Source organism: Gavia stellata, chromosome 16 (genome assembly GCF_030936135.1).
Source record: "Gavia stellata isolate bGavSte3 chromosome 16, bGavSte3.hap2, whole genome shotgun sequence".
In the NCBI taxonomy this organism is placed as follows: Eukaryota; Metazoa; Chordata; class Aves; order Gaviiformes; family Gaviidae; genus Gavia; species Gavia stellata.
The window spans coordinates 2,251,939-2,279,581 of record NC_082609.1 but is presented as its reverse complement, the minus strand read 5'-3'; the positions used below and the strand labels follow the sequence as shown (position 1 = coordinate 2,279,581).

General features: G+C 51.7%; 1 protein-coding gene across 1 annotated transcript in view; it reads left to right on the top strand.

Moving 5' to 3' along the window:
- Nucleotides 1-20,042, top strand: part of PDLIM4 (PDZ and LIM domain 4) — a 55,138-nt gene extending 35,096 nt beyond the window's left edge. Inside the window, exons 4-7 of the mRNA XM_059825256.1 lie at nucleotides 10,665-10,843; nucleotides 13,950-14,107; nucleotides 18,289-18,409; nucleotides 19,376-20,042. Of these exons, the coding sequence (XP_059681239.1) occupies nucleotides 10,665-10,843; nucleotides 13,950-14,107; nucleotides 18,289-18,409; nucleotides 19,376-19,580 (663 nt within the window). The 3' untranslated portion in view covers nucleotides 19,581-20,042. The remainder of the gene's footprint in view (nucleotides 1-10,664; nucleotides 10,844-13,949; nucleotides 14,108-18,288; nucleotides 18,410-19,375) is intronic.
- The last annotated feature ends 7,601 nt before the right edge of the window (nucleotides 20,043-27,643 follow it).

The window sequence follows — 27,643 nt, the reverse complement described above, 5'->3', positions numbered from 1 at the left end:
TGGTGGGGTTGGGGTGGTGGTTGGACTTGGTGATCTTACAGGTCTTTTCCAACCTTAGTGATTCTGTGAGAGTCTGCGGAGGGAGCCCTGCCGAGTGGCTGGGTGCAGGGTGGGGGGGATGCTGGGTGCAGGGTGGGGGGGATGCTGGGTGCGGGAGGGATGCTCGCTGTGGTACCCCAGACTCCTTGCAGCCAGCCAAGTGGCACAGGGCGGACCGGCTGCCAGCACGGCGGGTGAAGGGGATGGGGTGAGGGCAGGGAGCGGCTCCCGAAACTCTCTTTGGCAGGATGGGTTGGTAAATGGCAGCCAGGGTGTGTGGAGAGCAGAGCCCAGGACGGCCGGGCTGGAGCAGCTGCCTCCTATCCCCTGGGACAGCAGGTTCCTGCTGCGGAGGGCTGGGATGTCCCACGGGCACTGCCAGGGCTTGTTTGTTAGCAGGAAAGCCTGAGACACGTTTTTGAGTCGAGCTGAGTTTATCTCCTTTATTAATGAGTAAAAGCAAAGGGTTGGGGCGTTCCAAATGGGGAAGAAGAAAAAAAAAAATATCCTATTGCTTTTGTTGTGTTTTCTTGTGTACCTTACCCTGGCTTTTACAGAAAGAGACATTCGGATAAGCCACGCCGATGGAAGTAGGCATCTTTTGGTTTTAAGCATGTAATATTTCTGTAGTCTGAAGCTTAGCTTGTTGCCAGCGATCCTTTTTCCTCTCGATTAGCTGCTGGTAGTGGTTATGGAAAGAAAATCTGAAAGTGTGATATGATAACACCTGAAAATGCAACAATTCCCCCGCCTGGGAGTAGAGGAGAGAGGCAGTAAGCTGAAAAGGATGAAATCAGGACATTGCCTGTTAGCGTTAGGCTCACTGGGTTTGTTCTTTAAGCCAGACACCAGATGGTGAGAAAAGTGATTTAATGGTAGCATTGAACAGTGGCTTGGTCAGGTGGCCCTGAAATAGGAACAGCGGCATCTTCCCTAAGCAGAGGGGGAGCAGGCAGGAAACCGGGGTGGATACTTGTGATGGGTTTTGGGGTTGTTTTTGTCTCTGTAGTGGACATTATTTTCCATCGGTGGGGAGGTTGATCCAACACACGCAGCAGCCCGTGCACGGCAGGGCAGCTTGAAGCTGAGCCCTGGCAGGAGCATCAGCCTGATGCCGGCATGGAGCAGTGCTCTCCTGCGCCGTAGCTGTCTGCTCCTGGGCTGGAACGGTGACCCTGAACACTGGGAAGCAGAGAGAAAATCCCTCCTAGGGTTTAGACTGTCGTTGAGCGTAGCAATGGCTAGACGGCCTTCTGGCAGGAGGGCACGGCTGCTGCCGCCGGAGAGAGGAGGACATTTCGAGGCTCTTCTACCTTTGTTATCCAAAGTATTGCAAAATTACTTTGAGGTTTCACTGGTGTTTATTTTCTGTTAATGGTCATTAGGTTTTCCTGTGTGGATGAAAGCTAAATACTACATATAGGATACATAGAAATTCTTTTATTCTTAGGCTTCTTCACCTACTCTAATTTCTTCTAAAATTACTTACCACGAATATTAGTTCTGGTCACAGGTGAAACTGTGACTGATGTTGTCTGAAGACTGCGAGAGCTGGAGATACTCAGGCCAAGCCTGAGCCTTAACAGGGTTTATTGTGTTACTGCAACGCAGTAGTTACTCTCACGTCCAAATGTATTTATGTTGCCTGCGCAGAAGGGCTTTGTCTGCAGAGCTTTGCCCGAAGGTGTTTTGAAAGCACAGCCAGTATATGCTGTGCGCTCCAGTTCAGCAGAGCCTGCGATCCCCAGCTATCTTGCTTTTCTTATGAAAGTGTTAATAAAACCGATCCACTTGTACAAAGCCCTCCTCTGTCTGCTTGTTAAACACCCCCTTGCACCCCGGTATTAAAAACATGCCCTTTGCACTGGAGCAGGCGAGATAAATGGAAACACATTTTAATCATTCTTGCCTCTCTCGGGTAACTTTTTTCCATCGCTGTGGATTTTTAAGAGACCGCTGGGGAGCCAGGTAGCTTAAGGGGTAGAGTCAAGGCATTGCAGCTCAAGTCCCTCTTGAGCTCTTTAAGTCGCATGAGGGCTGGGGCTTCTCCCGGGGGGCGAAGCTGTTCGCTGAGCGGCCAGCGGCCATCAGACCCTTGCCCGGTGGCCACCAGCATGACCACGCCGAGGTGGAAGAGTGTTTGCTCTTTAAGAAGGGTCTGTGTAGCTTCCTTGTCTCTAATTGTGAGAGAGTGTCCCTGGGTTAGATGTATGCTGTCCTTGTGCTGTATAATATATAGTGCAGAACATGTGCATATGCAAATACAGAGCTGGAATATTTTCCTAGCTTACCCTAAAACCACTTTTTTTTTTTTTAATAAGACCTCATTTTACATCACAGAGCTGCTTCTCGTGAGAGCACTCCTTCAGAAAGGGGTGGATGTCTTCCTCCTGGAAGTTAAGAAATTCCCAATGATCATTTACAAATGGTTTAGAAACTTCCCCGTCGATGCAAATACGTTTCGGATGACTCTTGTCAAGGCTGCTGTAACACTGTCAGAAGTGACACAGCATTCAAAGCTAGTAGGAAACCTTCAACTTTTACCTCTCTGGTGCTGTCACTCCTGATCCGGTGCTCCCGGCGGGGAGAGCCGCAGCCTGGCACCAGCCCCCGCAGCTCTGCAGTGCCCGGGGCGAGGGCAGCGGCTGCTTTCGGTCAAGCCCCAACTCCTGGAGTCATGTGTTTATGGAATTACTCCTGGAAAACAAAGCCAGGCTGCAGTATGTAAAGGTATGTGTGTTTTACCTGTGGAAATGGGGTTCTGTGGTTGGAAATTCGCACTGATGGGAGATGGTGGGGCTGACCTCACCCTGCTCCCTGCCATAACGGCAATTAAATAGAGAGCGGTGGAGACTTTCACGTGACGCTTTTGCTTGCAGGGGGTTCAGCAGAAATTGCAGAACGTAATACAGAAATAACCGCTTTAAAATGAGTCTGACTGCCAGGTCTGAGTCCACGAAGCCGAGCAAACCTTAGCAATGCTGGCAAGGGCTGCATCTCTGGCCGCCTGGACAGGACCCACGGGTGTTTTTCAGCATGTCCAAGACCCGGCACAAGGCCGTGGGGCTTGTTTTGAGCCCCTGTCCTGAGATCTCACCTGCTGTGCACTAACAGCCGTGCCTTCTCAGGGTACAGACCGTCCTGGGACGCGGGCGGGCTGGGGCTCGGCCAGGCTCCAGCTTGAGTCATGTTTCACGTGAACATTATCTGAGGCCTTTTAACTAAAAGACCATCTGATTTTAAGGGTTTGGTCTCTTACTTAGAGAGATCTGAAAAACGAATTTGGTGTTGAGCTGATGACTCTGAAAGGAGCGTAGTGAGAAGGACGTGATAGCTAAAGTTTTTCTTCAGACCGTGGTATATGCTGAAAGAGGAACTTGGCAGAATATTTGAAATCTGTCTCATAAAAATAACCCACACACTCCGTTCATCCAGCTTCAGTAAACTACACCCGCCCTTTTTTCTTATCTGTTAATCTTCTGAGCTGAGCTAAATAGTGGGATCGTACTTACTAGAGCTTTTTAAAGTTAGATTGAAGTCTGCTTAGACTGTAAAACCAGCATCTCAACAGGACATTGAACTGTGCTTGTAGGGAAATATGTGTTAAAATGTGTGTGGCTTTTAAAATTTATCCTTTTCCCCCAGTTTTGGGGGCAGCCTTTGACATAAGGGTTCGCCATGGGACTCCCTTCGAGGTAGCGAGCTGGAGAATCGATCCCACCCCTGCGGACGCCGGCCACAGTGTAAATCTGTTATTTGCATTCAGATGAAAACCATGCCGTCCGTCCCATATAGCTCCTCTTTCAGGTAATAATAAGATTTCCATTTCTGTGACTTTTGAACCAGTTGATCAGAGACAAAGCACTGTCTTTGCAGTTGGAAAGCTGGGGGACAGGAGAGGAAGGGATCTCTGTATTGCAGTTGTCTTCCGTGCAGAGGTTGAATTTCAGTCTTGAGGGTGTTGGGCTATGCTAGGATATGTCTTGGTGTCAGGATATGCTAGGATATGTCTTCAGGCTTAACTGCGTGTCACATTTGCATGAAAGAAGACTTGCAGCAATGAAGGCAGTAAAATTTCACCCACAAAAAGCTTTCTGCCAGGAGAGGTCAGAATCGGGTCATCGAAGTCCAACTGTGCCCCTTGGGTCAGAAGAAAAGGCAGAAATTGCACCTTTGCTTTAAAAAAAAATCCTTGCCCATATCCTATCCCTTTCTCTTGCTGCCAGGTCTGGGCTAGTCCCGTTGAGCCCTGGGCAGCCAGAGGTGCCAGGCGCCCGTTGGAGGAGCCAGGGAGTCCATCACCAGGCTGTCTGGGCGCGTCGGACAGCAGGCACGGTGGGGACGGGTCTCAAACCGCTGCTCAGCCTTGCAGGAGCCGTGATGGGTTTGCTCTAAGCCGACCTTCCTTTGGGTGCAGCTATTGCGGCAGATGGTCTGATGGTCTGCTAATAACGATAGTAGCGACATGCAAACGTTATCCCAGTTCTGCAGAAAGGTATTCTCGCCGCCTTCTCTTGCGTGGTAGGCAGCTGAGGGACTGATGCCAGGGACGCAGCTTTTAGCCATATATTGCAGACAGCTGGCGAAGCGCTGGCGGGCTCTCTGCGGAGCGCAGCTGGGCTCCATTACCCAAACTCGGAGCGAGGGAGAGAGAAGTCAAATATCGGTGAGGAGCCGGAGCGCTCGCGCTTGTCGTGCCGCCACTGGAAGATGGACACAAGTAACCAAGCCTGCTCACAAGAGGTACCCCTTCGAGGTGACCCCACGGCTAAGGGATGCTCGGACCTCCTGGTGCACAAATAGCAATGCTCGCATCCCTAATTCAGCATTTTGGCAGCAAACGTCTAGCTGACACTGACTGATCGTATTCTGGTTTTAGGAAGAGAGTGGATCTGAAGTACATCAAACGGAAAACTGCTTTCGGCTGAGCCAAGCCGTTAATGACCTTCAGCTCTGTTTAAGTCTGACACAGCGCGTGTTTATAACCGAGAGCAGGACTGGCTCCCCTGGGCTTAGCAAAATAAACATCTTGCAGGCGATCCCTGCTCTGGCTGGTCCTATCCCTGCAGATCTGCACAAGTGGGCTTCGGGATGGATTTGGGGCTGGGAGGTGTAATTTCGGAGGTGTGTCTAGCTCTGTGCTGGTGGGCCTGCTCCCAGGGAAGGTTTCTCAGATACACCAAAGCTGCCATCGCGCAAAGCACTTCCAAATTGGGCCACGGGTGTAGGTGCTGCCGTGGAGGCTGTGGGAGCCAACGTTGGCCTCTCAGATTAGCAATCTTCAGTTTTAATCTCTGTCTGATAGTCTGGAAAATGAAATTATTTATTTTGTTCGTACTTCTGGCCTTTTAAGGGTGTAGTTTAAAACACCGTGGATGAACTTTAAATGCTTTGGATCAGGACATGAAGGCTGATGTTCTCTAAAGCTGTGTCTAAAACCTCTGGTTTCTAGAGCTAAAGACTTGTGTTTTAAAAAGCCTGGAAGGACAAAGAGGGTATTTTGCAAAATATTTTAAAAAAAATCCTTTTTTTTTTTTCCTTAAGAACTTGAGGCAGCAAAATGGTCAAACTTTAGGAAAGTAAGGTTGGATGTATTTTACCAAAGCGTATCAGAATACAAATGCGAGTTCCCAAAACTCTTAAGAAATTGCATCTCGTACAGCATATTCTCTGAGTGCAAAGGGCAGTTAACTCCTGCCGCTCTGCAAAACACAGCCCTGAAGAGCGTGGCTGAGGGCGGCTGGTACCGAGAGCAGCTGAGGCGGCGAGCACAGGGGACTTCTTGCCAAGAGACGGGCTTAGGTTTAAATCTGTGAGTTAAACTCTTCCCAGCTTTGGATCCCAACGTTGTTCCTGTTAAGCAGGCAGCTGAAATGGCGTGCTCACCTTGACGTATTTTAAAAATCTGAAGAGATTTCTGCTTTTTGTTGACTCTACAAAAAGTGGTTTCAAAATATGGTAAACTCTTTCCAAAAGAGATAGGGACTGAGACTGATTTTTAAACCCTTCAAAAATTCCTGGTTGGCCACATGTTTTCCTACTTATGGGAACACTTATTTCAGCAACGATTAGCTTGATAAAAATTTTTCATTTTTGAGTCTTCTGTCCTCTTACAGGTTTGACTAAAAATCCTGAGGGATAGAAGTGCCTCAGTTCAGCTACTCCAGCAAGAGTCAGCGGCACAACTGCAATGAGCAGGCAAAGCCTATCTTCATATTCGTGACCCAGAGCATGCATTAGCTCTGCGTGGGGAAGCCAGAGAATACTTGTATTTCTGTTGAAATCTTCAATTTGCTTCTTCTAGTGCTTCCCTGTATGTTTCCTGAAATTGGAAACCATATGTCCTGTGAAAAGCATTTAACTTCATTACTTTGCTGATCGTGCTCATTGCTCCGCCAGCTGTGTCTGGACATCATGCTGTAGCTAAACGAGATACCTTCAGCTGATACAGGGGAAAAGAGGTTTGCTAGTAAGCAGGCATGGAACAGGAGGACTTGCTAGAAATTGAATAAGTCCTTGTAGAAGAAGGAAGGAAAAAAGCTCTCCCTATTTCTGGCTCTTTGAGGAATTCTCAGATTAAATCCAAGCAACCTGTCCTTCAGCATCTTTCCCTTAAACATAAAAGGAAAAGCATTCCTTTCATGCTCTCTATGCTGCACTGTGTGTGGGGGACAAGAGCCAGGCATCCAAAAACCAGTTAAACTTCTCTTTTCTCCTATCGCAATAAATGGTGGCACCCAAGAACATGCTTGAGACTCTATAGAGTGAGGTAGCGCTCAGCACAAGCAGGGTTGATGGCATCTGGCTGTTGGTGTCCGAGGGTCAGTGGAAAGAGATGCCGTGGCTCAGGCACCATAGCCAACCCAACGTGCCTGATGGGTGCTTTACATCCCTACGGCAGCTCGGGGCGAGGCGCTGCTTGCTGCCAGCGCTGCTCCTACCACAGCTATGTATACACGGCCACCCCGGCTTCCTGCGCCTCCTGCCAAGAGAAACACTCCGTACGCCATGTCGTGTTTTCCTTCTGCTGGAAATAGTTCCTCGGGATATAAACGCTACGTTGGTAAGGGCAGCCCATACCTGTACGTGATAAGGCACAGACTGCGTTCGTGCAACGCTCTTGAATTCGTCTCGTGGAGGAGGTGGTTTGATGAGGCCATGCACGGGGTGGCCAAGGCAAGTGCTTGCTGCAGGTTGTCTTTTTTTGTTTGCGGTGGCTCATTCTCCTCCAAGTAATCCCTTTTCCTCCTCTCATTCCTTCCCCCGGTGGGAAGGGACAGGTTGGGGGTCTCCAGCGAGGCGGTGACCAGAGAAGGTCACTCTGGCTGGACGCTGGCTGTGGGTGCTCGCTGGACATTGTGCTGCATCGGTACCGCAGCCGCACACAAAAGCACCCCAAAACCCACCTGCTCCCGGGCATTGGGACTTCATCCGTCCAAACAGCTCCTTTTTAGCTCTGCCTCCTGTTTATCTGGTGTGGGACGGCTGTGTGAGTCGTGTTTGCCAGCAGCGGGGAGGCCTGGGCTCCAGGAGCTCCAAATGCTGCGTGTCAGGAGGTTGGTTATGCTTCGTAATTGATGGTCCTAGAAGGCAAGCGTGAGAAAACAGATTGCACGTTTCTGTTTCGTAGGCTAAAAGAGTTCTCCTCGGTGAAACTTTGCAGGCCAGCTCTCAGGAAGGGTTTGCAAACCCTCTTAATTTAAAAGAGGCCATAAAAAGCAGGGAAAAAAAGCCAGCAGAGAAAAACAAATTAGGTCCCGAAGGGGGGAAATTTTTTCTGATCTTGAATTTGAGAACTGGAAAGAAATCCATCTGGTTCTAGGTTTCTGAGACCGAATGCATGAGTGTTTTGCACAATGCAAAGCCTTGCAGAGGTCTCACGGGAAAACACTGAAACAGCCTTTGAGAGGAGAAAAAGGAGACGGAGCTCAGTCCCGGGAACAGCTGCTCTTGTGCAACAGGAAAGTTGTGTAGCACAGAAACTGGGAGCGACAAGGGAGGCAAAGACCGGTGTGCTCCCAGAGGGGTCAATACTTTCTGTGTGTTTCCCGCAAAGCCGTTAGCTGCCCCGACACGAAGCCACCAAAGCCTGCGAAGAACTTGGTGGAAAAGACTGAGGGACATCCATTGCTTCGCCTCCATGGTCTTGGTCTGGTGGGCGTTAGGGTAGCAGGAGCGCTCCGGTGTCCATCAGGAGGAGCCTGTTGATCCCTATGGATGGTGCTGGGTCAGCTGTGGCTTTGTAACACAGCTGGGCAGACATCACGGTGAGCTGCCACCGCCACAAGCATCTTCCTCCCGCGGGGACAGGGAGCCGGTGGCGACCGGGGACGCCGAGCAGCTCGGCAGCGCAGGGAGAGCTCTGAAAGGCCCCGTTCCCATCACCGGGCTTTCACGCCCTTTGGAGAATGCCCAAGCAGTAAGTTTTAGCTTTATAGCAACGTTTGCTCTTGATGTAGAAATTGTTGAGTTTAACAGGAACGAATGGCCAACACTTTACAAACTACCTCGGATTAAAGCAAGGCCGTGGAGATTACGGTCTCTGGGCACTTGGATGGAGGAGGTTTCCATTCCAGAAACAGCCGCCAGCCCCGTGCTCCCCGGCGAAGGCTCTGGGTGTCCCTGGCATGGAGGAGCCCGTGAGGAGAGAAGAGCAGAGGACTCTGCCCTCTCCTCCGCCCGCGGAGGCTCTGGCTGCTGCTTCCCTCAGACCGAGTGCACATCTGGGCCCCGATACACAGATAATTAACGATAATGGCTTTTTAAAAGCATAAGTCTGGCCTGCCAGGCAGCGTGGGCCATTGCTTTTTTCCCCCGAAATGTTTATGATCCTTCTTTTCCTCTCTGTGTCATGGTTGAAAGTGTTTTCTTTATTTCCCTTGAAATCATAATGTAAATCTGGGAATTGGAAACCCATAGCCTGGTTGTAATTTTTTTTAAAAATATAAATTGGGGAACAGTTAAAATTATATTATTCCTGGCAGCGAAATTCCTTTTTTAATAGATAATTTGAAGTTATTATGCTGGAAGCAGTTTTCCCCACGTGTGCGTGCATGCATGGAGCAAAAGGAGCAGTGCCGAGTGGGCTCGGGGCGGCCGGCGGGGCTTTCGAGGCGGTGGAAGTGCCGGGAGCTTGCCGGAGTCTGCAGTTTTTCAGCTGGTGGCAGAAAAAAACCTCAAAGGCACCATCTTGCAGTTCTTAATTAAGCCCGTTTTTTATCAATGGGACTTTTGCCTTAGGAAGAACTGAAGGGTTGGACTTCCAAGATCTTTTTCTAGCAGGATCTGTTTTTTATTTCTCTTAGCTGTTCATTTTTACAAGGCTTGGGAGCACCAGTGTTTTCTGCTATGCACCAGTGACAGACATTTGTTTCCAATTAGTATTTATTGGATCATTTTAGTCAAAAGTAAGCTTTGTATTAGAGCCCCGCAATATGCACTTTGTTATTTGTTCACAGGACGGTGTTTTCTTTTTCTGCTTGGTTTTGCATCAGCTTCAGTCTACTGAAAAGCTGGTGCAAGGCAGCATCGCTGGGGACCTGCCCTGAAACAGATTAAACCAGATTAAACAGATTAAACCAGATTAAACAGATTGCAGCCTCTTATGCAAGCTTCTCTTTCTTCCTTCGGTACGGGCATGATTCTGTCTCGCATGGCTGGAAATAGCAGCAGCCGGCACATGTCCTTAGGCTGCGTCCGGCTTTCTGCTGCTTTTCCCGATAGCTGGAATTAGCCCCTCGCCAGGGAAGGGGCTGCTGGCCGCTCCCCAGGCTAAGCGTTAGCTGGTAAAGCCTGGTTCAGGTGGCTTGTGGCAAGATTAGCAGTAGGTACTGTTGGATTTATGGGTGTGCGCGGGGCTGACTAACAAAGCTTTGGAAAAACACATAGGTAATGGTTTACGTAGGTAAAATAATATGGAAAACTTGCGTTTTAATGGCATCTGAGTTCCTGACTTGAGGTCATACGACAAAAAGATTTCCGTAGTTTGCCTTGGGAATTAGAAAGCCAATGAAAATACAAATACCGAGCTAAACCCTTGACCAATGCGTTTCTCACACTGTTAATGACTGATCTTATTTTGGGAGAAAACCTCCCGAAATGAACACAGAACTTTCTGGACGAGGGTAGTTGCATGTAAGTGAAAATACCAGATTGGCCCCTTGCCTTCAGGTCTTGCCCAACCTGTACGGGTAGCTGCAGAGCTTGGGTTTTATCGTGTTTTGCTAATGTAAATCAGCAGTGATTGCCCCGAAGTCAGGAGAGCGATAAGTGCTCTCGGAGTGATGTAACGTGAAACGAGAAGCCAGACTCGCAGCCTTTCTTTTGCGGAAATAACAAATATGCTTTTACAGGAGAATAAATGCAGAATACTTGGCAGTGTCTCACTATGGAGAAACAGGCAAGTTCATTTGGTAGGAGACCAAGGAAAGCTGCATAGATTCAGCAAGATTTAACTGCAGGTCGGGTCTGAGTTTTCCTTTTCCTGCTGCATATCTCCATTTTCCACAGCGCATATAAAATATTATTACTGCAAACTGCACGTCCCAACGCAGTCTCTCCGTGTATATCATACTAAGAACTATAAATCTCACATCTGTTTTTTTCTGCTTTTTCTTCTCTTCCAGGACAACGGGCCTGCCCAGAGCCGGAGACCGGTGCCCCACGGAGCTGGGGGCAGCCCCATGGAACACAAGCAGATGCTGAACGTGCAGCACCACAACCCAACCCGGCTTTACGCCAACAGCGGCTCCGAGTCAGCTCTGCCGGGCCAGCTGAGCGGGCTCCACATCGCTCCTGCCCCGAGGTAGGAGGAGAGCATGGCTCACGCTCTGGGTCCTTCTGCAGTTCCTGCAAACTGGGTTTCAGGGCTGTGCCTGGAGGCTGTGGTGCTCCCGGAGCTCCAGAGACGCTGGGTTCGGCTCCTGCTCCCTTAGTCGAGTGTAGGTGGGAGGAAAAAAAGTAAACCAAACCAAAAAGAGGGGGTTTGGACATGCCAAGTTCTGAACGAAATGGCCACCTGTATGTATGTAGCAACTGCAACACTGAATTTAAGCTTGTGATGCTGAAGCAATGTTCAGCTGTTTATCTCGGAGATGGATGAAGGTGCTGGTTTTCCAAATCCACATAAAATCCTTCTATTGCTGATGGGGCTAGGTAGATTACTGAATCACAGAATCACTAGGGTTGGAAAAGACCTGTAAGATCACCAAGTCCAACCACCACCCCAACCCCACCATGCCCACTAAACCATGTCCCGCAGTGCCATGTCCACACGGTCCTTGAACCCCTCCAGGGATGGGGACTCCACCACCTCCCTGGGCAGCCTCTGCCACTGCTTCACCGCTCTCTCAGCAAAGACATTTTTCCTCATATCCAGCCTGAACCTCCCCTGGCGCAACTTGAGGCCATTTCCTCTTGTCCTGTCGCTTGTCACTTGGGAGAAGAGACCAACACCCACCTCCCCACAACCCCCTTTCAGGCAGTTGTAGAGAGCGATGAGGTCTCCCCTCACCTCCTCTTCTCCAGACGGAACAACCCCAGCTCCCTCAGCCGCTCCTCATCAGACTTGTGTTCCAGACCCCTCACCAGCTCCGTCGCCCTTCTCTGGACACGCTCCAGCACCTCAATGTCCTTCTTGGAGTGAGGGGCCCAAACCTGAACACAGCATTCGAGGTGCGGCCTCACCAGCGCCGAGTACAGGGGCACGATCCCCTCCCTGCTCCCGCTGGCCACACCATTTCTGATACAGGCCAGGATGCCGTTGGCCTTCGTGGCCACCTGGGCACACTGCCGGCTCACATTCAGCTGCTGTCGACCAGCACCCCCAGGTCCTTTTCCGCTGGGCAGCTTTCCAGCCACTCGTCCCCAAGATTAGTGGCATCAGGTCCAGTCCCCAGGCTGGGATTAATGCCAGGGAGCATCACAGACGTTAGCATCCTGGTTTTTCAAAGTATATATCCAAGGCAGGATGGAAGGTGTTGGCTCTCCTAGGAGTGGGGATCACCCTTCCGCAGACCCCGGAGCGAACGCTTGGCCTGGGAACTGGAGGGATCCGCAGAGAAAATTAACCCCAGTAAACTGGGACGTTTAGAAACGAAAGATGTGCTCAGTGCAGCTGGCCGGGAGGCTGCGAAATAAATAATGCTCGTAGGAAAGAAAAAGCTTTTGTGTAGCCAAGAACGGTTGGGGTGGATAATTCGGACTTTGAGACAGGCCAGGTTGTGGACTGCGATGCTTTCACATGGCTTACGCTGCTGCTGATTTATGCTCCTCCAGACTGGCAAAATATTCTGCAAGAAAGTAACGTCTGTATCAAATACAAAGAGCAAAGAGAGTTTCTTTTCAGCTCAGGAACTCTGTGCCTGCACAAATTCATATTTCAGTGACGCTGCAAGCCAGCTTATTCCCTGTGCTGCTCCAGGAAAGTTAATGAACTTGGAAAGAAGAGAACCGCACAAAAAAAATACAGAGAACAAAATCTGATGTTATCTGTGTGCGAGCCAAAGGCCGGGAGATCAGCTTGGGTGTTTGAGTGGAACTGGGTCAGAAGTGCATCCTCTTTGAGCAGGCTGGACTGGTCAAAATCTGCCCTTTTTCACTGAAAAGGATGTGAATTGATGTAGGAGGGGGCTGGGGCAGGGCAGGTAGGCTCTGGGGGCTCACGTGGAGGGTTTGGGCTGGCCGGGAGCAGCGGGGATGGGTCCTTGCCTCGGCAGCCCTGATCTGCGGCAGCGGCACTTCTGCCCCTCGTCTCGAGAAGCCGCAGCCGTCAGAGCTGCAGGAGAAGCTGGCGGGTCGCTCGCAGAAAACGGAGCTTTGGTTTTTCTTGGAAAGTGAATTGTTTGGTTTTTTTTCTTTGTTCAAAAGTGAATTTTCTTTCTTTCTTTTTTTTTTTTTTAAGCGGGCATGACTATAATGCTGTTGGAGAAAATGAGTCAGATGATAGTTTAACACACTTCAGCTATCTGATGGGGTTCAGGGCACTTGCTGGTTTTATTGGTTCTGTAATGACCTTGATAACCTTCTCCTTAAAAAGACGGAGGAGCCGCTTCCCACGACGCTGTGCTGTGAGGCCTCAGCAAAGCACAACGGCACTTGAATTCATCTCTATTCAGCAGGACGCTTAAACACGTACCCAAAATATTTTTGATTCCAAGCTACACTTTTCATGTCTTGATGTATTGAATGAACTGGAATAATGGTTTAAATTATTATTTGTTGTCTGTCATACCCCAGTCATGCCACATACAGACAAGGAGCAGCTTTGGGTCTGGATGCTGAAGGTCGGCACATAGTTGGGGGGGAATTATGGGGCTGCTCTCGTGTCCCGTCCTCAGTGCTGTGCGGCCCCATGGGGTGGTTTTCTCATTTAAGCTGTGGGCTGTGTCTGGCAAATGAATCTTCTAATGCAGTCGCCTACAGAAATGTTAACTTCAAAAGAGGCGTTTGTGGATGGAAAGGAGATTTGCCGTCATGCCTGTGCCTGGCAGCAGCACCCGCTCTCCCCGTGCCATGCCGGATGCCCTAACAGTGGGACAAGGGGTGGGTGGACGCCCTGGCCCTACATAATTAATGAAATGCATTGTTTTACCCATTTTTTTTCAATATGTTCCATGTGTGGCAGAGCAATTTGCAGTGCTTGTAAGCAGCTGCCCTCTTTCCTGAAGGCATCTGGTAGCTGGGCCAGCCCTGGCTGTGTTGCTCAATCGGAGCCGAACAGGGAAGGAGTTTAACTTCCCAGGTTCAGTGGCTGTTCCCGGGACAGGTGTACCTCCAGGCAGAGAAACCCATGGGAACAGAGAGGTGCTTAATTGAATATGTGGGAATGTGGAGGTTTCAGTACCTCCCTGATGAGCTGACAATTGCTGTTTATATTTGACTTGAGCCTTTCTTGCTTTTCTTTAAAACAGCCTTGACCCCTTGAAGTCTCTCCCACGGAACAGAAATGGGATTGATGTGGAGTCGGATGTCTACAAGATGCTTCAGGATTATGAAAAGCCCGTTTTAGAGCCTAAGCAGTCCGGATCCTTCCGGTACTTGCAGGGCATGTTGGAGGCTGGTGAGAACGGTAAGGAGGTTCCAGCATGTCCCAGCGTGTCCCCTGCACCTCCCCACGACCAGGGCCATGGCACTGCACTGCTGCGGGGCTTGAACCATCATTCGGTCCCTCTGCACCCCTTTCCATGGCCACGCACCCACCAGGGTGCTGCTGCAGGCTCAGCCTCCTTCTCCTTCCCTTGCTGAGGTCCAGGAGCTTGAAATGCCTCTAAAGGACCCGTCTGCGAGAGCTGACGGGGTGGGTTTGCAAACTCTTCTGCTCTGTCATTTTACCGCGCGTTGCCTGGGTGCCGCGGAGGCTCAGCTCAACGCGGGAAGCTCCAAGCACCCTGTGAGGGGGAACACCCGGATGGCAGGTCTCAAATCAGGGTTTTAGGTGCTCAGGCCGGCATCTGGGGAGCTTACCAAATTTTGTGGCTTCCTTGGGCATTGTGTGAAAGTTGGATTTGCAAACAGCTTCTGCATGGCAGCTGTTTGCCTGAGATCGTTTGTGAAATGCAACGGCTTAAAGCGGTTCGGTAAGATCACCGACGGAGAACCGTAGACCTGTTTGAGTAAATGGCATTTGCATAAGGACGTGGGATGGTCCTCAGCAATGCCGGAACAGAGATCAGGAGCTCTTGACTCATTTCTCAGGTCTGTCACAGCTTCCCGCCTGTGTCATTAATGCAGGCAGGAGCCAAATCCGAGCATTAAATAACAAGATCCCCAAACTATACATCTCAGCTTCTTTTTATTTGCCTTTCAACCTTAACTCTATTGGGGCTTTTGTGTTCAAACTTGCAGGCTTTGCTTTACAATCACTAGGGCAAGGCTTTTCCTTCCAAGAGCCTCAATACTCCAATCATGTGAATCCAGGAACTTAGTTTTTAAAGGAAAATAGCAGCTACTGCGAATCTCATTATGAAGCTGCAAGACGTAGCGAGTCAGGCTGTTGCACTTCAGTTTCTGTGTATGTAAAATGATGGAGAATGATACTCTTTGACTAGAAGGATATTGCTTCTTGCCTCACAAGACACACGATTGCAGGTAACTTCTGAGCATCAAGAGTTTCTACCAATTTTAGTTTTCTCAGCGGTACTTGGGCATGTCCACAAAGCATGAGATGGGATCGGTCTTGCAAGTACTGGGTGTAAATGTTACAGCCCCTTCGAGGCTGGCAGGAAAACTGCTGTTAATTACAAGTTCCAGATGTGCCTTCAGGTCCCTCACCGAGAGCAAGCACAAGCAGCTTCCCAGCCAGGCGTCTGCTGCACCCCCAGGTCTCCTCGTTAGGAAGAAGCAAATTGGAAGCGACTGTGTTAATCCCGATTAATAACAAACACTGCTGCCTTCCTCCCTTCTCTGTGCCAGGGAAAGGGAACAAAACTGAAGCTTGGCTGGTATCCCTGGCATCCCACGGCCCTGGGGTGGGAGAAACCCAGCGCTGCCCTTCGGGAGGACGGGAGAAAGAAAAGGGTGTGAGCTGGGGGAAGGGGAGGACAAAGAGGTGCCAGGGCAGTCCCCGGGCCCTGGGACTGTCCCAGCCGCTCCTGGACCTCTGCTCGCCCCGGCAGCGTCTCGGTGCCAGCCCATCGCTGATGCAGCACCGCATGTTTGGAGCCTATTGCTGAGACGCTGCCGTTGGGTGCCGGCCAGCGTGGCGGCAGACTGGAGAGGTCACCTCCTGCGACTCTGCCACAAACCCTTTCCCTCCCTCTCGGCTGCGCTGGGCAGCGGGCAGAGGGGATGTGCGACTGCCTGCAGGCACGGTCTCGCTCCTGCCTCGGTCCTTAGGACACTATCAGTGTTTATTTCGTAAGGGGTGAGAAATCAAATGAAGAGGATCTTTCCTGGCATAAAGCTCTGTGATGTTTCAGCAGGGTTGAAATCCCTGGGAGTGTTCCTGCTAGGTTGTTTTACAGCTTCTACCCCTGCTCCTTTTCGCTTAAGCCTAAAATTACACATTTTGGCCCGAGCCTGCTGTGCGTTGTCCTTTTAAAGTCCAGATCTCTCCTGAGGAGCTGGCTGTCTCAGGCAATGACCTGTTTTATATGGAAGGTGTTTCTACTGGAAGCTGTATTTTCTTCAGCATCGCCAGTCTTATCCTGCGCCTGTAAGGAGCTTCGTGCCGAGGATCTGGTGGAAGCTGGAGGAATCGCAGCGGTTGCCTCCGTAGGTATCCTTGGCGTGGGAAGGATGAGCGCTGAAGCTGCAAATGTGGATGGCGATGGTTAAGACTGTGGAGTTAAACCAACTCGCTGCCTTGCTGAGGACCATAAATTACGATGAGACTGTGGGCTGGTAAATGGAAGGAAATGATCTGTTGTTTGGGAAGATGGGAAGCAGCCCTCTCTGCAGGGCTCGTTTTGCTGTAAAATCTCTTCCCCCCGTCCCCCCCCCTTAAGCAGCTTATCCAAGCGCGCTGTCTGAGAGACAGTGACAGCTTAACTGTTAAATGTTGGCAGATGAGTGTGTCTAGTCCAAGCATGCTGTATCTCACGCTGGGGGAAGCCAACAGCTTGAGCAGTTGTTTCGGTTTATTCCCAGCAAGGCAGCGGAAGGACGACAGGCGAGCCTGGCTGGAGCCAGCCGAGCGCTCGGAGAACCCCTGGGGTGGAGCAGCCCCGCTCCACTCCTCGACAGGCAGTCTCGCACGTACCGAGGCTCCCGGCATCTCCAAACACTATATTATACCTTGGGAAAGGGGGGGTTGGTGAGAAGTTAGTTCTTTTGGTTTTACTCACTTGGCTGGGACTGTTGGCAGCGTTGGTCTCTGGATCAGAGCCACGGCTGAGATGGGGTGTGCAAGGACGCCTGCGCATCCCGAGGGTGATCCTGGGGGGATAGGGCCAGGCGTGTTCCCACCTCCCCAGCCAAGCCCAGGACAGCGGGTGCTCCCGAGACACAGCGGATGGTGGAGCGGGAGTCTCTCCGTGGAAGGAAGCTCTGCCCAGCAATGCCCTTCCAAACATAGTGCGTGAACCTGCACGGGATCAGTGAGTGACCACCAGCAATGATGCACCGCTTCCCTAACAATTCACTTCAGGAAATACAGAGCCATTCCTGGAGCCGCGGGGGGCACCTCAGAGCAAGATCCAAGTGGAAGTTTCCGAAACCGGCGCAGTGCGTACAGACAGTGGGGTCAGAAAGCACCTGGGCCCCTGTTGAGACCTGCTGGGCATCACAGGCTTGAAGCACATGTTTAAGATTGACCATGGGCTGAAATACCCTGGAAGCTCAGGGAGCATAGGAAGCCCGAGCGCTGAAGAATGGCTTGTTCATCCAAGAGCTGCTCTGCTTCTTTTCCAAACTGTGTCAGCTGATGGAATAAAGTACATTGTCCTTCTTCATGAGCTTTTCCTTTCTGTAACCTTAGGCCATCGCAGAGGAACCACAGATCAATAAATACCCAAAAGACCAGTCAGTTGTGAGCCATGAAAAGCCATGCAGTGAATACTGGAAGCTTTTAAGTGTCCCAGTGGTTGGCAACAAGTGAGTTTGTATTGTCTGAAGTGCGAGGGCAGATGATAGATGATCTGTAGGGAGGGGGGCTGCAACACTGAAAACTTTGCCATGATGTTGTTCGTATGCACAAAATTTTCATTGCTTCCTTTCCTGTTGTTGGACCTTTATGAAAGGAGGCTTGGTACCCCAGAAGACCTTATCTTCTATCACAATGTTTTCTTTTAGTATAATTTAGATTATTTGAGATTACATGAGTGTTCTAGGAAGAAAAATGCATGTAGTTCCATTATTGTTTGTTTTAATTTGCCTAATCTCTACAAGGCTTTCATCTTTGTCTCCTTGCCTGATGGTGGATCTACCAAGGGCACCTGAAGTGTTGGTGGGATAGAATCTCTTCTTTCTGGAGCTTTTCTGAGATTTTTGCTATTTATGTTTCTTAACTCATGAAATAGTATTGCAGACAAATTCATCTCTCATCTCTAGAATAAGGCAGCTTTGCCTTTTGACAAGGTGCGTATACTGAGCTGGTGCTATCACAATATGTGGGTAGGTCATCTGCTGATGCAGCCAATGGCTTCTGCCACCACCTGTGCTTCGTTAGGATGAGCAGTTGCAAGCTCAGTTGTGACAGGCAGACACTCATCTGACTCCTTAAGAAAAAAAGAAAGGAAGGGAAGAGAAAAAAAAAAAAAAAGCCCCAAGAGGACAGGTTTTCAATCTGTGTCTGTTTAAAATTCTTGGCAGGTGAAAAACTCGACAAACTGAGCAACCCCCGAAGCATCAAGTCCCCAGTGTCAAAGCTCGGCGGTGCCATGTCCGGGCTGCAGATGCTCCCCGAGTGCACCCGCTGCGGGAACGGGATCGTGTAAGTGTCGCGTCTCACCGGCGCCTTCGGTTCGGTGGGGACGGTACTGCAGGGACACGGCTGGGGCGGGTCCTACCAGACACGCGGTTAGAATTTCTAGCAGAATACCTTGTATTTATAGCAGGATACCTTGAATCCCTTTCTGGTTTTTCCTAACCTTACATAAACCTAGAATTGAGGAATACAGTTTGGATTGCCCCTTTTAAGGGAATCTTGCAGCAAAACGGGGATGATTCATGGGATGGTTTCTGCCCTGCTTATCATAGTAACTGCCCGGGGACTATGAATAGCGCCGGCGGCGCTGGCACTCTTTCGCTGCCTTACGGAGGGAGAAACACTTCAAGGGTCAAGTAGAAGAGGTCTGCAGATTATTTTTGTTTGTTTGTTGAAGAGTTACTCTCCGACGGATGGATGTTGGGTCTGATTTCAGAGAATATAGGTGTTTTTCTGCTTCATCGTGTTGTAATTTATGGTCTGTGGTCATTTACGTTCTGCTCAAGCCGGATTTCCTGGCTGAGAGTCCTCTGCTCTGCAAACGCCTGTAACCATGTTCTTGCTGGTGCTGTGAGCTGAGGGTCTCTGCTCCGAAAGCCGTGGTGCCGGCACGTGCGCAGCCAGCCCTGCCAGCAGCCCTTGGAGGATGCTGGCTCCCGACGTTCGGATCTGGGCTGAGTGTACATATGTGAGGCTCGGCTTTGCATCAAGCCATGGAGCGGTGCTGCAGAGGGGGTGCAGACAAACGGGAATGGAGCATCCCTTGCCGCGGAAATATGGTGGAGCCGCGCCTGGAGCAGGCTAGCGGCTTTGGGTGGGCTGAGATGTCGGGGTGGGAACCCACGATAACACCCTTACATGCTCCTGCATGCCGTTTTCCTTCCCTTACTCTGTTTTACTCGAGGCAGCAGGAAAAGCTGTTTATGCTCATTGTCTCTCCATCTCACCTGAGCTCTCCCCATCTCTCCCCAGGGGCACGATCGTCAAAGCTCGGGACAAGCTCTACCACCCCGAGTGCTTCATGTGCGACGACTGCGGCCTCAACCTGAAGCAGAGAGGGTATTTCTTCATCGAAGAGCAGCTGTACTGCGAGACGCACGCGAAGGAGAGGGTTAAGCCCCCCGAGGGATATGACGTGGTGGCTGTTTATCCAAACGCTAAAGTTGAACTTGTCTAAACCCGGGCTGTGCTCTGGAGAGGTCGGGCGGCCGCGCGCCCACCCACGTCCTCCCCGCCGGCTGCGCAATGTGGCTGTAATCAACCCCAATTACCAAAGCCCAAGTTAAAATGCCTTTTCCTAGATAAAACCGTTTACACTTGGGATCGCCAGGGGAGGGTGTTGAAAGCATACGAACAGGTTTTTCCCTTCTTTTTGACACTCTGCTTTTTGGGTTGCTGTGTTGGGTTATTAGTCTGTGCCATAACCTTATCCAAGATCTGTGTAAATATTGATTAATTCTCTACTCTGTTTCATATAAAACCAGTATTCCTTTTTTTTTGCCCCCCCCTCTTCTTTTGAAAAAGCAAGAAAGGTGTTTTAAAAGCTCAAAGAATATAAGGCACTTTAACAAAAGAAGCTGACTCCTATATCCTGACCTTAATCTCCTGCCCTCCAGCTGCCCTGGTGATTACAAACCGACCCCCTGAGGAGTCTGGTGGGTCGGGGTCCCCGGCTCAGCCCCAGCCCAGCAGATGTGCCAAGGAAGGGCGGTCTTTTAAAACAGTATTTGCTGTGAAATTCCCTGGATCAGGGCATGGCAATTGGAGGCTGACACAGACCCGTCAGAGTTCCCCGAGAGATCTCCCACTGAGCGTGCGAGGAGGCTTTTTTCTTCCTTCTGTCACTCCTAATTCAGTTGTTCTCTGTCATCTGATCACCCGAGCAGCACCTTTAAAGGACAGCGGAATAGCACGGAGCCCCTCGGCTATTCCCACCTCCCGCGCTGCTGCCCCATGGCTGTCCTTGCTTTGGCCGTTCTGACTCTTCCCCAGCTTTTGCTATATTTTTGTAGTCCTTTATTTCTAGATCCCCAGACTGCTGACATCTGTGTCTGCCTCGCAGCGGGGAGGTGGTGATGAAATCCCTCCAGGCACTTAGGAAGTAACTGGAGTGTCTGTAAGCCCCGAGACCAGAGGCAGCGGGTCTGGATTTATACCCAGATCCCAAGGCTGCGCTTTCAGCCAGGTCCGTTGTCCACTTTATTTGACGGGGAAAAGTTTTTGAGGATCTTGGGATGTTGCTTTGTTGGAGAAATGTTTTTTTTCTTGTTAGTGTTTGGGGGAGAGAGAGTTTAGTCACCCAGCTGCTGGATGCCACTGTATGTGGTGGTAGGAGCCATGTGTTCGGTACCACGAGGTTAATTCTGCTTTGCGACAGCCTCCTTCCCCCTCCTCACTTGAGACAGGGAGGACATGGGGGAGAAAAAGAAATGTCTGTGCTCGCTTCCCTTCCGTGGAAAAGGAAAGTAAGAGATGGAGCGATGGCCAAAGCACTCCTTCCCCTTCTGGCTCTCCGTAACAGGGGTCCGAGAAATCTGGGACTGGAGGAGGGTCGGGAGCATTAGCCCAGTTGGGGCTGGGCACGCAATTTCTGCCTACAGGTGCTGCACCCCAGAGGGAGTAAGGATTTTAGGGTGTTACAGGGCCACATTTAGACCTTTTCGTGTGGTGCTTGATAGGGATTTAAGCAGCTCCTGCCCTGTGCCCGGCAGCCTCCCGGCAGGGCTGGGCTGCCCGAGCGTGCATCCCGGCTGGGCACCGCCTCGCAGCCGGAGGGATGCTGGCTGTGCGCATTCCTGCTAGCAGCAGAACATCTGCCTCCCCCTCCTTCTGCCATCAGGACTTTTTAATAATTAAGTACAAGAGACACGTGGAGAATTTTATCACAGCGCTGAGCCTCGTTTTTCTTGTATTAGCATAGCCTTGCTCGGTAGGTTGGACCATCTGAAGGGAAATACTTGGGACAGCTGTAAATGATGAGGAGACTAACAATAATCAGGTGGGAAGTATTACTGCCCTCGTTTGCAGGCCTCTGCTTGGAGCTCGTTAGTTTGCCATTGTCAGAAACATTCGTTCTGAATTCCTCCATTAACTTCGCGCGTTGCTGGGCCAAGCTCCAGTGCCCGTAGCGTGAAAGTTCAGGCGTCGCCCAAACCCAGGACTGAGTCCAGCTCGGCAGAGCAATGGAAAACTCACGACACGAATGGCCCTGGCGGGGCTTTTCCCATTTTCCACGGCTCTTGTCCCCTGTTCGACTCCATCTGCGCGGCGGCTGTGTCCTGTGGGGATGCCAGATGTCTGGCAGCCCGGGCACAGGGAATGCCTTAGAAACTCATAAATTGTTTCATTGCCCTCATTTTGAACACCGAAGTGAGCGGGCTGCTGGTGGGGCATCCTCAGTGCTCTACCCTGGCTGCTGCACCAGTACAGCACTGGGAGCACTGGGTGTGGGCCTTTTAATTTAAAACCAGGTTCCCACAAATCAATTTTTCCAGATGGTTGTCTTGTGATACCCTTTCTTAGGAGTAATCAACTCATTTGATCCCCCCCGAGGAGCCTAAAGCTGGAGCCGCCCCACACAACCCCATCCCGGGGCACGTTGATTCCTGGCTTCAGGCCACCTCATTCACGTTGCGGGGTTTGTAGGAGCTGCCTAAAGCCGAGCGAGCCTCCCGTGTCACCAGGTAACGCTATTTAACTCTGTAAAACGTGGGGAGGGCACCGTTTGTATGAAATACAGAATAAAATTGTATTGTTGGTTTTATGTCTCGCATTACTTAGCTTGGCCTTTGCCCGGTCCGCGGCTGGGTCTCTCTTGCAGCAGTACCCATACGTGCGGGGGTCCCTCGGCATCCAAGTAAGGAGGACACTGGATAAACTTCAAAGCACGTCTCGGAGAGCTGCACCTCTCACAGCACTGAGAGCCTTGTTTGAGGTTTGGCCTGTGTTTGGGGTTTTTTTAACCTCCTGAAACCTTCCTGGGACCCTGCATCCCATCGGGCGCAGAGATGGGAAGGGCCATCGCGTCTCTGCCCATTACATGAACGCCTGCGGGTGCCCAGCTCCTCTCCACCGGTGTCACCCAGCTCCTGCGATGGTCCAGAGCTTTACAGCATCTGCACCTGCATAAGGCCAATGAATTGGGGTTATACGCAGCGTTTAACCAGCCGTGGTGCTGCTCCAAGGGTGCCTTCTCCCACCTGATGGCCCAGGCTCTCACCGGCCCAGGAGCCGCAGCTCTGCGGGGCTGGGGATGTCACCTGCCCCAGCACTGTCGGAGTGATCCAGGCAGCACCCAGGCTGGAAAACACCCTTCTCCCCAGGGATGATGTAAACCACGGTACAGCCGTAAGCAAACAGCGCTCCTGAAAATCCCCTTGCACGGCGCCGGCTGCGGCACTGCTCAGGCTCGTTCCCTGAGCCCAGAGCTGCAACATCGGCACGGTGGGGGCAAAACCGGTCCCAACAGCCCTGTCCCACCCCGTCATTGCTGACCCTGGAACAACAGAAACCCACGGGGTGGTAGGAGCACGGGACCAGGAGGGCGAGGGCAGGCTTGCTGGGGTTTCATGGAGGGACGTTTGCTTACGTAGCTAAACCTCGGTAGGTCTGGGTTTAATAGTTGATTGGTATTGGAGGCACTGGTGTGGGGGAAAGTCAGAACTAATGTCGGTTAAGTGCCTCCAACAGATACTTAAAGGTTTTATTTGGAAAGCGTTCATATATGGAAATTGTTGCTTGTATGTGCCTAAAAATATTTTAAAAGACAAAGACTCTGAGGATCTGCATGTGGCATAAAAGATTTTCATATAGGTCTGTGGGACTCCATGTCTGATTAGTGCACATATTCCAATAATTAACATGCTTAGGACTCTCCAATGAGGGATTTTTCCATTCACCCTCGAATGCATACGTGTGTCGGATGGGTTTATATGTTACAGCCACCAAGGCCCCCTGCCCCTCTGCCCCGGGCACTGCTGCCGTGAGGCTTCAGCCCCGCGGCTGAGCTCCGCAGGGCGATCCCCGGGTGTGGGACTGAAGAGGGGGACACGGGGTGCCTGGGCAGCCTGGGGCCCCTCCGAGACCCCCCGCTGTCCCCGTGGCAGCCCCGGCAGCCGCCGCCGTCCGACCTGCCCAACCCTGGGAGCCTCCTCCCGGCTCCTCGCTGCTTTGGAAAAAAAGACGCGCAAGATCAAACACGATGAAGGGCACCGTTTATTAACTAAATGAGGTGGGACCGGGGCCAAACTGATTCAAGTTCTAATTGTTTAACTTTTTCCATGTATCATCATTAAATTTTCCTACTTAGCCGGGCATTATTTCCATCACCACACCCCTTTTCTTCTGCTGGTTTTGTTTGGAGTTGTTTAACTTTGCTTTTGTTGCTGGATGGCTGCCCCAGGACCTTAAAAACAGTCTCAGCTGGTCCTTTTGTATTAGGATAGAAGTCCTTGTGCCACAGGAGGGGAGGTAGAGGGAAAGAGGCTCTTTGGAAAAGTTCCCTCTCCTCCCTTTCTCATGTGTGAAAGAGGCTATTTTAATTACTTTGGGGGAAAAAAATCTTCCCCACATGTATAATAAACCAGACAAAACTGCTCCTGACTGTAGGGGAACCTATCTGCGAGTTCTTTTGCCTCTCTGTTTCTCCCTGGGAAGGCACAGGCTGTCAGGAGGCACCCACAGAGCTCCCCCAGCGCGGGAGCAGTGTCGCGCACCGGGACAGTTAAATATTTTGAATTTTTACGTAGTCCTAAAGCAGTTCCTTCGTGCAGGGAGAGCTGGTGGGGAGGGCCTGGGCTCGGCCAGCGCTGCTGCTTTGGGCAGTTCATGTGCACAGGGTCGCTCTCTTGCTGCGCAAAGACGCTGCTCAAGCAGGTTTCAGGCTTTTAGCTTTATTAATGAAAACAAGTACTTTTTTTTTTTTGAAGAAACACCTTAGTTCTTCACTTCCTAACCCAAGGGGTGCTGGGAGGCAAGTGGTGGATGTCTGTCCTTCCCCAAGCTCATTGACTTAGAGGAGACGCGAGCTGCTGGCACCGTGGGACGGCCTGGCTGGGGCTCACCCAGGGGACGCTGAGCACCGTCCTTGGAAAAGCCGTCTGGATGGGACCTCAGGAGGCCACCCGGTCCCTGCTCCTGTCCCCAGGCAGCGCCAGCCACCTGCGCCCTTCCCGGGAGGTGTCTAATCTGTCCTCAGGACGGAGACTCCCAGCTCCCCAGGCAGCGTGTCCCAGGGCGTTTCCCAACATCTGGGGGGTCATGGGATGTAAAGGAGTGCATCGGGTGCATGATGTGCAGAGGAATGTATGGGATGCGTAGGGTAGACAGTGGTAAATGGGGGTGCATGGGGCTATACGGGCTGTGTAGGGGCGCCTCGGGATGCATGGGGGTGCTGGGGTGCATGGGGCACATGGGGGTGCATGGGGCACATGAGGTCTATGGGGGCAGATGATGGGGGCCCGGGGTGCAGGGGCGTGGGGCAGGCCGAGCTCCAGCCCAGCGCTGCGCCCGTCTCCTGCACCATCTAGTGATGGAAACCGAAATATCCAGCGGTTTCAGGCAGGAGCAGAGATGAACCTGCACCGCGAGGACTCCGGGATTGTGGAGTGGCTCCCGGGTGGGAACAGCCAAATCCACGCGGAGGGCAGCGCTTCTGAGAAATCTCTGGCAAAGGCTGCTCCGGGAGAGGCGGTTTGAAGCCGCAGCGATGGGTTTGAGCCCATTCCCTGGGCTCTTGCGTGCCGTCAGACATCCCGTCCCTCCTCCGGCAAGATCCCGTGTCGTTCCTTGCTCCGATGCAGCCCTGCCCGCCCTGACCCACATCGCTGCGCCCTGACCCAAAGGCTGAGGGGCCAGGGAAGCAGGGCGGGGTGGTGCTGCCCCACGGCAGGGGTGCTGCTCTTCGGCAGGACTCCTCATCTCCACATCTGCTCCAGCTGCGGCAGAAGCGTGTGCTGGTGCCCTACCAGCTGGCAGGGCCAAAGTGGTGCGTCTTACCTGAGCGGAGTGACATCGCACCCGCTAAAATCCCTGAAGTCCTTGGTGAGTGGTGGATGGCCTTGGGAAAGCTGGCTCTGCTCGAGCAGATGCGTTTTGGGGGGTTTATCCCAATCCTCACATGCGTGCTATAGGCAAGCACCCTGGCTCCATCTCTTTTACGGAATTCCTACCACAAACATGATTGCCTGAAAAATAATCATGCTGAATGCTTGGCTGCCCAGCCCTGCTTAGGAAGGGAAAAGTTCACACACCGCTGCCGGGGACTGGGAAGTGACGGCCACAACTGTCCCTGAAAGCTCTAAGTCCTGTAAATGAACATGGTTTCACGTGAGCCTTGCACCGGGCCATCCTCAGCGCTGCTCCGTGGGTAAATGCGCTGCTGAGCGAGCAGCGGGGCTGAACCGAGCCAAGACCCTTTTCAAGAGTTGCCCATTTTTTTCCCAGATGCTGTCAGCCCAGTGGGACGTGACCCTGACGGACACGATCACCGGCTCCAGCCACGCCGGGGCGGACAGCAGGCAGGCAGGAGTGTAAGTCAGGGCTTTGGGCACAGCACGGCTGTACCACGCTGTAGCCGGGTGCCACACGTGCTCCGGCACCAGGGCACGGAGCGCCTCAGAGGACACGCTGCAGGCTCAGCAAACGCACTTAAAAAAATGGATTTTGCTTTGCCCTGTCGATAAGCAAGCTTCCACGTGATCCGAGTGCTACGGAAACAACACGGAGTTACAAAACTCTAAATTATCACGTGTTTTCTTAATTCCCAGCTCTCGAGATGGCTCCTGGGAGGGTCCCACCAAGGCAGAGGATCCTCCTGGAGAGGCCTTGCCCAAGCAGAAGGGAAAGAATGGAGCTGCCGCGGGCAGTAACCACCCTAACCCATGCCGGGCGGCAGCGTCACACAGGGTGAGGGTGATGTGACCGCACACGGGCAGGAGCGGGGCTGCTCCACAGCCGCGGGGCAGCGTGCAGCATCACCGCAGCCCATCGGTGCCGCTTCCTCCCCAGCCTTACCTGACTGGTTTAGGCCATGTCAGAGAATCTGTTTGCACAAGAACAAATTTTTTTCACCAAAGGTGGTTTCTCAGCTATTCAAAGATTCGCTCCTTCTCCCCCCTCCTCCTTTGCTCTGCCGGCTCCTCAGCATCTGATTTCACTTTACAGGAATCTCTTCGACCTCGTTTCCCACACGCTGCTCTTCATCTCATAGCTGAAAGCGTGTTTTAGAAGGCTGCAGTGAAACGCACTGACCGCTTTCAGAGGGGCCATTTGGGAGAACTAGGACTGGTCCTTCCTCTACAGTGAATTTGCTCCATGACTGCCTGAGCCATTTACCAGCCACTAATTCCATCTGGGTTTCATAACCTCTGTGCCCGGGTTGAAGCGTCCCTGATGTCGGATCGTGAGTGGGGTTTGCAGTCTGGGAGCACCCAGCGAAGGCTGGCAGGAGAGCGGCACTGCTCTGGGCCAGAATGGTCATATGCGTTAGGAGTGGTGCTGTGGCAGAGCTGGCGAGAACACAAGGTATTTCTGTAACTACTAATTTATGTAGATTCACAATATAAGAGAAAACCCTGTGGTGTTTTCATGTTGAACACACGGAATTTATAATACATTAAGGATTCATCTGCAAACCAGATAACCTGAGCATGTCATACATGTCTACCACTTACTTCTGACACGCTAAATTTGCATTCTAACCACAGTTATTTATGAGCACTGCCAAATCATTCCTCTGTAAACAATTACCATTGACTGAATCATTATTAAGATTGCATTGACATTAATGCTTAAGACAATTCGCTCCCAATTCCTTATTTCCTCACGGGAGCAGGCATGCGTTGCCTCTCTTTACCGTGGTTCTTGCACAGCCCCAGGGCAGGGCAGGGCAGGGCAGGCCCTGCCTGCGAGCCCCTGATCCGCCCCAATGGGCCCCCGCCCCAGCTCCTGCTCCGCTCTTATCACTGGGGACAGCTTTGGCTGCGGGGTGGCCTGGGCCTGGCATCGAGATGCCACCTCCAGCCTCTCTCCAAGCAGGAGGTATCCAAATCGTCCCCATTTACTGCATGGCATCGGCTCTCCACCCCTTACCCCGAGTAGCAGCGGGTCGCTGCCTGGCCCAGGTAAACGCTGCCGTTGGTTTCTCCTCCCTGCGCACTGCTGCAGCGATCCCTCCCTGCTCTGAGCCTCCACCTTCCCGTGCGCCCACATAACCCTCTGAGCATCTCTGCCGGAGAGATG